This window comes from Hibiscus syriacus, unplaced genomic scaffold (genome assembly GCF_006381635.1).
Source record: "Hibiscus syriacus cultivar Baekdansim isolate YM2019G1 unplaced genomic scaffold, ASM638163v2 tig00110458_pilon, whole genome shotgun sequence".
Classification (NCBI taxonomy): Eukaryota; Viridiplantae; Streptophyta; class Magnoliopsida; order Malvales; family Malvaceae; genus Hibiscus; species Hibiscus syriacus.
The window spans coordinates 1996745-2009379 of NW_024062745.1; the positions used below are offsets into that span (position 1 = coordinate 1996745).

Sequence of the window (12635 nt, forward strand, 5' to 3'; positions counted from 1 at the left end):
AATATGGATGTTGGGTGCATGTCATTTGGCTTTTGGGTTGGTGAAAATAGTAGATTCTCCCTTCTATTTTTTTTGTTGCCCTCAAGTTCCAAGACTTAATCTTGATTAATCTGGATCGAATCAGGTTGTATATCTAGTTTTGGCGGGTGAGTCTCTCAACGAATTTTTTTTGCATACATAAGGACTCGAACTTGAGACATTACTTAAACGATATCAAGTTGCTTACCACTTAGGTGATTCTCCCTCCTCCTTTGATTTGGCTTTTGGGGTGCTGATTAGTTTTAGTTAATTATTATGCTATTCCACTATACATTACTTTGCCTCCTTCATATTCTTTCTTCTTTTATGTTCCTCCAAATTACCATGCACATGTGTGTGTATATATATATACATCTTTCCATTATCAGGTTAATATTTTCCTGTAAATTTCCAAATTCCACTGGGCTTGTTATATATTGGCATGGGAACATATTGGAATATTAGTAGTGCATGAGAGTGAGTGTGTTTGTGAATGTAAGTGTGAGCTGGTTTGATTGCGTGAGTTAGTTATGAGCTGTTAGCCAGCTGTTAGGAGTTGGTTGGGTTGTTAAACTGTTGTGCAGTTGTAGCCATCTCAACAGAACTAACCTGTATATAACACTAACAGATGTATTAGAAATGCAAGATACATTCTGTATACTTTCACTAGTCTGAAATCTCAACATGGTATCTTTCGCTAGAAGATCCGGGCGGTTTTCTTTTGCTCTCGCTGCTTGATAAAGAGGTGTCACAATGAGTGTTGATCAACTTGCTTCTTCAATGGAGGTCTCGAGGAATACTAAGGCTTTCTCAAACAAAAAAGTTAATGTCATATTAGATGAAGCAAACTTTCTGTTGTGGAAATAACAGGTGCTGCTCACCGTTCGAAGCCATATACATGAACGACTTCTCACTGGCTCAATGACTGCTCCACCACAAATGGTGGTTAGTGATTCTGGTGAAGCTGTGTTGAACAAGTTGTATGAAGAGTATGTGGATCAGGACAATACTCTTACGTCCTGGCTACTGTCAATAATTAGTTCACAACTGTTACCTCAGTTTGTGGGTGCTGAAATAGCCTCTGCAGTAAGGAACACGGTGCTTCAATTCTTCTCGAACAGATCTACAACGGCTGTCATCAGCTTGCATTACAAGCTTCAGTCTCTTAAGAAAGGAGATGAGTCTGGGAGAGTTTATCTCACTCACGTTAAAGAAGTATGTGATGCATTAGCATCGTGTGGCAACGCTGTGTCTCAGACAGTGTATGTTGCGAGCGTTTTAAAGGGCTTACCTCGTGAGTACCAGCCTTTTGTGGCTGTCATAACAACCATGTGTGAATCGATGTCTCTTGACACTATTTACACTATGTTACCAGATGTTGAGACTCAACTAGCAGGATTCGGTGATATGTTTGAGTCACTTCCTATGAGCGCACACATGGTTCAAGGGAAAGTGTCGAGTAAGAATATGGATCATACTGATCGTAGCAATGTGTCTCGTTAAATGTACTCTTGTGGCCGATCAGCTGGTAGAGGTCGGGGACGGTCTCGACTGCAATGGCAGTTATGTGGAAAAAATGGCCACCTAGTCGACTAGTGTTGGCATCGGTTCGATGGAGATTTTCCTGGAATTACAACCAATAACAAAGCCTACTCAAAGGTTGAATCAGGAAATGCTTACTATGCTGCCAATACAACTAAAGATTCTGGATATGATTGTAGCAACAGTAAAAAATATAGTGCCCATCAGGTGTCTCAATTCAAGCCACAAGCTGCTCGTGATAACTGGGTGGTGGATTCGGGGGCCACACACCATGTCACCTCTGATGGCATGAACGTCTCACAGACAGTGGACTTTAACAATCCAGGTAAGTTAATAGTTGGTGATGGTGGTGCTTTAGATGTCAAGTCTGTTGGTAGATCTCCTTTATTTACATCATCGCGTGTACTGTTGTTAACCGATTTGTTGCATCTGCCAAGAATAACCAAGAATCTACTCTCGGTGTCAAAGCTTGTTAGGGATAACAATGTTTTTATTGAATTCCATGCGCATGAGTGTTGTGTTCGTGATGAGAAAACTGGCTCAATTTTACATCGAGAGAAGGAAGATGGTGGCTTATACTCCTTTTTGGTTGATTCAATGCCTGAAGATAGGTCCAAGGCAGAAAGTTACTCAACATAGTTGTCCACAACTGTGTATGACTTGTGGCATTAGCGTTTGGGACATCCATCGCATGATAGCCTAGTGAAAATTTGTAAAGAAATAAATGTAAGCCTTCATTCAAATGTTAATAAAATGTGTGTTGCGTGCCAAATGGGTAGAGCCATAAGTTACCATTTCATGCCTTCACAACAGTATATGATACTCTTTTTCCGTTAGTTTTCACATACCTTTGGGGACCCTCGCATGTTATTTTGAATGGTTACAAGTACTACGTCACCTTTGTCGATGCTTGCATCAGGCACTCATGGCATTATTTGCTCAAAGACAAAGCTCAAGCAATCAATGCATTCGAAATGTTCCAGCAGATGGTTAAGGTGTAGTTTGATTTGCCCATCAAGGCTGTTCAAAGTGACTGGGGAGGTAAATATCGAATGTTGTCAAGCTATTTGTTGAAAGCTGGCATTACACACGGGTTTACATGTCCACACACTTCTGATCAGAATGGAGTGGTGGAACGCAAGCATCACCATGTTATAGAACTTGCCTTGGTGCTGCTTGCTCAAGCATCAATGCCTGTCAAATTTTGGGCTGCAGTTGTTATTGCAATTCATTTAATTAACAGGCTTCCTCAAGGGTTTTACATGGAGCATCACCATTAGAGAGGTTGTTCCATAAAAAAACCTGATTATGGACAGTTAAGAGTATTTGGTTGCCTTTGTTTTCCTCATTTGAGACCATACTTGAAGCACAAGTTGGATTTCAGGTCCAAATCATGCACTTTTTTAGGCTACAACACTCAGCATAAGAGTTTTGAATATCTTGCTGATGATGGTCGAATTTATATAACAAGACATGTGATGTTTGATGAGAAGCAATTTCTGTTTGCAGAGAAGTATGCTCAGTTACCTGCTGCCACGTCGAGTATCACAGAACATCTGGTTTAATCAAAATTGTTACTGATGTGAGCAGACTTCAAGGAGAATGATGCATCACAGGGGCTGATCATAGCTTAGTTGATCACACTAATAATGACTCAGTAATTTACCTCTGCGAGTTCCAGTCCTAGGGTGGAGGTTGCTGATAATTCGAGTGCTGAGCAACAACTGTCGAATGATTTCTCAGTTACTTGTCAAAATAGTGGTCATACTGAACAGAGGTTGTTAGTACACACGAGGATCAAGAGTTGAATCTGACTGAAGAATGTGCATGGAACTTGAGCGGTGCACCAGTGAATAGTCATCTGATGATGACAAGGAGTAAATGTGGCATATTCAAACCAAAAGTGTTTGTCTCTACTACTATGAATGAAGTTCCAAGCAATATTTATGAGGCCCTCAACAATTCTAGCTGGAGAGAAGCTGTTCAGGTCGAGTTTGATGTATTGCAAAGGAACAATACTTGGTCAATCATTAAGATGCCTACATATCATGAGTGGTTGGATGCAGGTGGATATTTCGAGTAAAGGCCTGATGGAACTGTGGAAAGACACAAAGCTCGACTTTTTGCAAAAAGATATTCGAAGTACGTGGTTGCGATTTTAAAGAAACATATAGTCCAGTTGTTAAGTTTGCCACTTTGAATACAGTGTTAGCGATTGTTGTTACAAGGGGTTGGCCACTAAGACAAGTTGATGTAAATAATGCTTTCTTGAATGGTGATTTAACCGAGGAAGTGTTTACAGCAACCACCTGGTTTAGAGCAGTATGCTGCGATAGAAGCTGCTTGTGTGCAGACTTCATAAAGCACTATATGGGCTTCGACAGGCGCCAAGGAACTGCATGATAAACTTAAAGCATCTTGCTTAGGATGGGGTTTAGTGAGTCTCGTGCTGATATCTTGTTATTTGTTAAGAATAATGGTGGATATCTTACTTATATCCTTATTTATGTTTGACATAATCCTTACTGGTGGTTTCTCTCGTGTCATTGATGGAGTGGTGCAGACATTGAACCTGGAATTTTCCTTAAAAGATTTAGGAGAGTGTCGTATTTTCTAGGCGTTGAAGTCAAACGAAACAAGGAGACCTTGGTGTTGTCTCAGATGAAGCATATACTTGAACTACTAGAGAGGACATGTTTATTAAGTGTTACACCCACAGCAACCCCGATGATTGGTGTTCCTAAGTTGACTCAAGATGATGGTGAGTTGTTAACAGATGCTCGAGAATATCGTAGCATTGTTGGTGCCCTTTTGTATGTTTGCCATACAAGACCGGATGTTTCTTTCAGTGTCAACAAGGCTGCTCAATACATACATGCTTCACGTGAGCTATATATGGCTGTAGTGAAGAGAATACTTCGATATTTAGCTGGAACGTTGGATTATGGTCTCACGTTTACAGGTGCTAGCAAGGGACTGGATGTTATGGCATTTGCTGATGTCGTTGGGTGAAAGCCTTGATGACCAAAGATCAGTGTCAGGCCATGTGGTGTTTCTTGGTGCATTCCTGTAGTTGGTCCTCACAAAGCAGAAGACAGTCTCCAGGTCTACGATGGAGGTTGAATATCGAAGGTTGCTGAGGCAGCTGCTGAAGTTACTTGGATGAGCTCGTTATTAGGTGAGTTAGGTGTTGAAAATCGAAACACGTTGTTATTTGGTGTGATAATACAAGTGCTGTTGCGTTAAGTACGAATCCAGTGTATCATGCTCAGTCAAAACATGTGATATGGACGTGCATTTCGTGCTGAAAGGTTGCAGCAAAACAACTTCAGGTGAACTACGTTCCAGATGTCATCAGGTTGCAGACAGGCTCACCAAATCTCTGACAAAGGGAGAGTTTGAAGGTTTAGAGATCAACTGCGTGTATTGCCTTATCGTTATAAAAAAAAAAAGAAAGTGTTGAATGAGCAGAGAATATTGGAATATAGCAGAGTGAGTGTGTGTGAATGCAAGTGTGAGCTAGTTTGATTACGTGAGTTAGTTATGAGCTGTTAGGATTGGTTGAGGTTGTTAAACTGCTGTGCAGTTGCAGCCAACTCAGCAGAACTAATCTGTATATAACACTAACAGATGTATTAGAAATGCAAGATACATTTTCTGTATACTTTCACTAGTATGAAATCTCAACAGAACAAATGTTTTTTAATGTTAATATGCTTTTGGTAATTATTTGTTGTATAAGGTTGGACAATATGATTACTCGACTATTCATTATGTTTCAAACTCATCCTTTCCCGTTAAAAAATTAACAGTCGTCTGAGTTGGATGTTAACAAGCTAACTGAGAAATGATAAAATTTGATCTCATAAACCCCAAACCCTAAACATAATATCAAACGATTATCATAACTCAGTCAGTTCGTTAACATCCAACTCAGATGACCGTTTTTTTTTAACGGAAAATGACGAGTTTGGAATAATGAATGGCGCTGACTATTTTGTAAATTTTAAAAGTCGAGAAAACTTAACAAACAATTTCCCATAGTCAATGAACCATTTTATAACTTTGAATGGTCGAGGTACTTAACAAAGTAGTGTCCTATAGTCGGGAAACCATTTGTATACTTACCCAAAAATAAGATTATAGATAATATAAATGTATTAAAAATTGAAAAATATGAGAAAGAAATAACAAAGACAACTTGAATAATATCATATGATAATATTTATAGCATAAACTTTAATAATATGCTTTTTATTGTTTATATTTTTTTTATATACAATCTTAATATGCTAGCAATTATTACTGCTCCAAGCTTCCAGGATTTTTTTTATCTATATTATGTATATTTGTACGAAAATATAATTATTATTGTAATGTTTTTAATTTTATATGTAATATTTGGTAGTATAAATTATAATTATACAATTATATAAATTTAAATTTCAGAAGGAGTAAAGACCGAAACTACACACGATAGAGATAATATTCAACTATACAATAAAAAAAATTTATTTCAATAATCCTAATCTATATAAAACTAAAAAAGTTTTACATAGTATAAATGTATCCTAACCCATACGTAAAGTTTAAATTTTAATTTTGCATTTTATGTCATATGAATATGACGATAATCTTTATTATTTGACTGATTGATCGATTAAACTGAATTAGATATTATAGATATTCATTGTATATGAATATGTTCAGTCCTTGACATGTTTTTTTCTGGAAGAATTATTTTATTTTCCCGAACAATTTTTACCGGAAGAGGGGATAAAAATTTGCGACTAATAAGTATTGAATTGACGCAACTAAAAGAAAAGATGTTAATTGAGAATTTTTAATTAGTTATTTTAAATGTTTATAGAATAATTACTTTTAAGAAAACTATTATTCATTATTTTAATAGAATTGTCTATTATTGATTAATGGAGTGATTAATCAGATTAAAAATATAGAGGATCATATGATTATAGTAAAAGAACTGAAACTAAAATTTGATTAAAGGAGCGAAACCAAAAATAGAGGACCGTTTGATTATGGTAAAAGTAGAGATGGATCTAGGCGGGACGTTTGTATCTCTAAAAATTTAAAATTATCATATATATATATATATTTAAATTATGTATTTTTTTATTAAAAATATATTTTTGTTCCTCTAAAATTTTTCAAGTTCAACCCCTAAAAATTAATAAGTTCAAGTTCATCCCCTAATATAAAATCTTTCGTTCGTCCATGAGTATAAAGATTAAGCTTAGAATTTGATTATAGTAAAAGGATCAAAACCGAAATTTGACCAAAAAAGGCAAATACAAGAAGATGCATAGGGTTTGTGGGTCCAGCACATGGTTCAGGTCCACAGCCTTACCCAAGATTCCCGCCCGAGAGAGGAATACCTTTCTCCCTCTTTTTCAAAGGAGAAACCCTAAAAAGGGGACTTCAAACCCATGTGCTAATGTCCACCCTTGGATTTTCCTTTTTCAGAATCCACAATTCCTTGCCTTTCGGCGCCGATTAAAGCCAAACTCATTTCACAAACACTTTAGATTGATCTTACTCCACATGACATTTCAATCCACTGCACCATACAAAGGAGTTCATCAAAGTCCACATCTTGGCTTTGTGAATCACTGTTGAGGGTACCTGCATGTCCCATAACCTGACCAACAAACAAAAACTTATGTCTGAGCTTAATGAAAATTCATGCTAATGGTGTCTTTTGAATGTGAACTTACTTGGATCACTAAGGTGACAAGCCCTGTTCCCTTGAAATCACAGTTCCAATAATTCCTGCCGTGCATCTGGTAATAAGCATTCATGGCGTAAGAACGCATGAGCATGAACCTTATCCGGCTCAAAGCAATCGCCACTTTCATAAACCTCCCCTGGCAATCAACTCCGCCCGCACCGCAGCAGAAATCAAGCACCGTTTGAAGCACTTTCATCCGCATGCGGTTTCGCCACGCACCACCGACGGACCCCTTGCTCGACCGCTGCTCATCGACGACATCTTTTCGAACGCGCCGCCGTTGCTGCAGAACTCGCAGCTCAAGTCCACATCGTATACTTTAGACCCATCACCGTTAAAAATCCCAAAGTTCCTCTCACTCGTCCCCCTTGCTTTTGTTCTCGTTAAACAATGCAAACACGAATATCTCTATCTTGTCTTTAGACTTCATCGGTGTCCCTTTGTTAGACTGTGCTCGTTCGATTAACCTGGTGTTGTAAGTCTTTGCATTGTTAGGTGTAGCTGCAGTGTCGCCGGAATCTCCTTTCGATGGCCACCGGATTCGGAAACTGTGATCTTGATCGACATGTTCCCGAACCCGACAGCATCGATAGCCGACCGAACAGCATCGATCTGTGCATCGAGCATGTTGTGGTAGATATACCCCTTAGGGTCATGTACCCCTGTGAAGTTCCCTAGCAAGGCATACTCTATATCAACCATACTTGGGTTATCCCTATATGCAAAATAAGGGTAGGCATTAACCATGAAGGGTGCACCCGTATCGGCCAAAAACCCGACGATCGAGCTCATGGTGGAGAGAAGCTTGGTAGAAAAGGTCGAAGACGAAGGCGGGAACGAAGAAGCAAGAACCGCCATGCTGTGCGGTGTGGTGACCTTGATCTTGCGGTCGAGACCAAGTTTTAGTAACACGGAATGCAAGTTTTTCATGGCTTGGACCAATGCATCAGGGTCCAGATTCTCATCATTGATGGTCAAGTACTCGTTGCCTACACAAATGGCTACGATGGAAGTGGCGGGTATGAAGGGCTGCACGCGAGTGGCGAACCACTCGTCGGACGCGGCGACGTCCTTGCTAATGTTGGCAACGTGGGAGTTTTCGACGGCGACGATAAGATCTATTCCTGTGTTGGAGAAGGCTTGGAGGATTTCGGGGTTGGTGTCATAGATTTTAACTTTGTCTATGAGCGTAGATTGGAGGAGTTGGGCTACCTTTTTCGGTGAAGGGAGGTTGTTCCCTAGAGTACCATAGTTAATGCCGATGCTAGAGACGTAAGGCAACGGGCCGAGGAGGAGGAGGAGGAGGAAGAAGAGGCGGTGGTGGTGGAGATAAGGAGCCATTTGATGGTGTTTTGAGTGAGAGTGATTGGTGAAGTTGTGCCTAATTATGAAGTGAAATGGAGTGGCAGTGTTTGTTTTTCAAAAGAATCGGGACCATGTCAGATTATGTTGGGGACAGCACATGAAGCATAATTCAAAAGAGGAACAGTTCTTTTCCCATTTTTCTGTCAAATACTATTACATTACGAGTCCTGAGACTGATCAGTGGGTCCATTCATCCAACTATATTCAGGAAGAAAGCAAAGACAATGAAACTCGTTACAAGATAAAGGTGAAGAAGAAAACTGGGGTTTGTTGGATTAACCCAATATGTATAAACCTGCTTCATTTCACGGGTTGTGGAATCATGTAAGAATCTTTACAACTTGCTTTTGTTTTATTTCTCTTTTAAAAATAAAAATGTCCTTCACCTTGGGATTGGTATGGGTCAGGTTAGGTAAGATTTTTGGTCCACCTGACCCGAGAATAGGAGAGTCTCCACCCAAGACCCGATTTGATCCGACCAAAATAAAGTTTCATCTGACCTAATCCGACCCGAATATATGATTTAGAAACTCGATCCGATCTCAAATAATAAAAAATATTTTTATTCAATAAAATAGTGACTTAATTAAAAAAATTATATATAAAGAAGTATTATTGTAATTATTCTTAAATATATAAGGTAAAATTATTTTTTAGATCGAATATTTTTCACCTTAAATCCGAACTCGATCCTACCCCAACCTTAAATTTTAAAAAAATCTAATCTAATTAGATCAGGTCGAAACCCATCAAGTTCGAGTTAAGTGCCCATCCCGAGGCTTCACCTGTCTCTATGCCAAATACCATATACTAGTAAAGGTCGCAGTTTTTTTTATTTGTTCTTTTTTTATATTTGAAGCTGATCCTATATACCACACAAGACTCGTTGAATTGTGAAGAAAGGATTGTATAATAAAAATTAGGATTCTAAATGAAACGAGACAAATCATAAATTATTTGAAGTTGATTCTATATATTAGTTAAAATTTGATTAACACTCGATTCGAGTGAGTTCGATTCAATTTCTTAATGAACTAAAGCGATTACTTAATATTCGACTCTAAAAATTTTCGACCAACTTAAAAAAATAATATATTAAAATTTTAATTTTATAAACTAAATTATTAATAATATTTATGTGTTGTTTTTTTAAAATGCAATATAAGATTTTAATGTACTTAATGTTTATGTTCAAATTCGAGTTTGAGTTTCAACCAAGTTAAGTCTGAGAGTGTTTCGATTTCAAGTTTTTTGGAACTCGAGTCGAGTTTCAATTTTTAATTTCGAGTTTGAGTCGAGCTTAACAATTTTAAGTTCATAAACTTTTCAGTCTACCTCAACAATACTGGAGCTCACTCGTCTCATTTTACAACCCTAGTAACAATATTTACATCACGTTCGATACCATCTCCATAAGGGTGTTTACCACCGGTGATGGAAAAAAATAGAACACAGGCTAAACTAAATAAATCCACAGCACGTGTTTGACGACCTTGACGAAGTTGCTCAGGAGCTTGCCGGCCTGAACTTCCATAACCTACATTAGCAGCAACATAACGAATTAATGTCACCAAACTTTACACAAGCAATGCATATAGAAAATAAAGCATTTTAGCAAAGAGTACTTGAGCCAAAGAATGAAATGAAAAAAGGGCATGGTTTAATCGTTGCTGAACTATACCAGATGTGATTGATAAACATACCAGTGGAACCCCGGGTTAAGGAAGACATATTGCCAGTCAAGCACTTGCTAATGCCCAAGTCCGAAAGCTTTGCACATATGGGTTTTTTCCTTGATTATTAAAACATTTTGAGGATTTAGATCTGGATGTATGATGCCAAGTTCATGCAAATGGGCAAGCCCAGAGACTATATCTCTATAAAAAAGATACTAATGTTAGACTCTAATCAATCTCTCTCTCTCTCTCACTCACACACACACACACATACACGAGATTTTAAAAGATACAAAATTTACCACATTAGTTTCAACAAATGGGGAGAAGGATGCCCATTAGGCTTCCAAAGTTCAACATCCTTGATATTTTCCATCACAGAATGTAATTGAACATTATACTCATTGAAGAAATTTGAATCTTCATCCTTGACTCGATTTTGAAAAGATTCAGAGCATAGGTAGATCAGGTCATTTAAGCTACATGTACAACGCTCTAGAGAGAGAGAAACAAAATCCTGATCATACTCTACCCCATACCAGGTAACAATATTTGGGTGTTGATCGGAAGCAATAAGGTTCTGACTATCTTTCAGAGCCACATCATGATGAGTCTGCGCAAGACGTTTAACAGCCACTGGACGGCCATCATAGATCCCCTCAAGCACAATGGTACCATTGCTTCCTTTTGCTATTTCTTTGTTGGAAACAAGCAACTTACCAATTCGGCGTCCATCTACACGGCCATCAACAATCTGTAATGGTCAGCAATGATTTGCCTTCATCCCTTTCAACATAAGGAAGTCTGTTTGTATTTCCAACATTATTTCTCTGAAACAAATTTATTCTTTTTGTCAGTATTGGCGCTATTCTTACCATTCCCACATCTCTTAGATTTTTTCTTTTTCTGCAACGATTGTAATTTAACTTTCTGATCCTGCTTACTCCCCTTGGCTGCACCCGTGCTTGTTGGTACAATGTTCAATGCTGCGGTCCTGGCTCTTCTCAAGTCACGGTGTGAAGCATCAAAGATCCGCTGGTCTCTGGTGTGTGAGTGGGTGGTTGTCATTGTACCCTTCACGATGCCTGCAAAGAGGGTTTGGCAAAGTGAGAAAGGTCCATCTCCAAGATGTTTAAGCTATGAAATGATGAGAGATTCTTTACCAAATTCTTCATCCATGACTTTTAGAAAAGGAGCCAAGCAATTTGTGGTGCATGAAGCATTGCTGCAAGTGCACAATGGCTAGGCCACTAGGGCAAAAGAAACACGAGAACTATCGTCGTTACCGGTGCTATATTCGAAACAGACCTGATGATGTTTGCAACATCATGATCGTAACCCCCTTCATTGACTCCAACGACATAGGTTGGAATATCTGCACCTTTAGCCGGAGCAGTTATGATAACTTCTCGGCACCAGCTTGTATGTGCTTTCTACTTTCTAGCTCGAGGGCCATCTACGAAGACACCGGTCCCTGTAAGAAGCATGTCGAACGATTCGATCACCATGAAAAAGGTTCCCCTGAAGCCTAATTATCTAAGTACCAAAGGCAAATAACTGCCTCGATAACAATGTGGATTCCAAGTTCAGCCCAAGGAAGCTTGAGAGGGTCTCAGTTGCCGGTTGGAGACACCTTGATGAGCTTACCATCAACACTTACGGTTTCGTTGTCGACTATCTTCACATCGGTCTTGAATGTACCAAGCATCGAGTCGTATTTCAGCACGTGCGAAGCCTGTGTTCTGAGTCGTATGCCGCGATTAATAAACCGAACTGACCATTAAAAAGTCATTAAATGAACTAGTAAATAAGGAAATCAAGCCACGAATCGTTCTTAACCAAACTAAATCTAAACGATGATGAAACCGTTTCAAAGCCAGACATCCAAAGCAAACTGAAATAATCCAGTAAAATATTTACATGCATCACTTATGAGATCGAAAACCAAAAAAAAAAAAAAGATTATTATCACTATTATTAGCATTACTACTACTACTACCTCTGGAGAAAATCGCAGAGGGATTCTGGAGAGAAATTTGAATTTGAACTGAACACGAGAGAAGTGAGTCGGAGACAATTTTAAGAAACGAGACAAAAGCTAAATATGGGGCGAGAGACAATTCGGATGGTTTTAAAATGGACTTAATGGCAAAATTACCTGGGACGTCCCCCAAACGTCCCCGAATTCTTTCAACCGTATTCCGCCACCGTGACCCATCCTTAGTACGTACCCCAACCATCTCCGTGCCGGAGACATATCGGGTACTTAAGACGGCACACAA

At 38.7% G+C, this 12635-nt stretch overlaps 1 protein-coding gene and 2 pseudogenes across 1 annotated transcript; all 3 read right to left on the bottom strand.

Moving 5' to 3' along the window:
* Positions 1–6834: 6834 nt before the first annotated feature.
* LOC120126541 lies at positions 6835–8714 on the bottom strand (annotated as a pseudogene).
* Positions 8715–10038: 1324 nt separating this feature from the next.
* Positions 10039–11280, bottom strand: LOC120126476 (serine/threonine-protein kinase/endoribonuclease IRE1a-like). Its single transcript, XM_039144658.1, is given in 5 exon segments — positions 10039–10214; positions 10381–10459; positions 10461–10560; positions 10656–11105; positions 11149–11280. Coding segments are annotated over 5 exon segments (888 nt in total). The 5' UTR covers positions 11232–11280.
* Positions 11281–11283: 3 nt separating this feature from the next.
* On the bottom strand, positions 11284–12082 carry LOC120126477 (annotated as a pseudogene).
* Between the last annotated feature and the right edge of the window lie 553 nt (positions 12083–12635).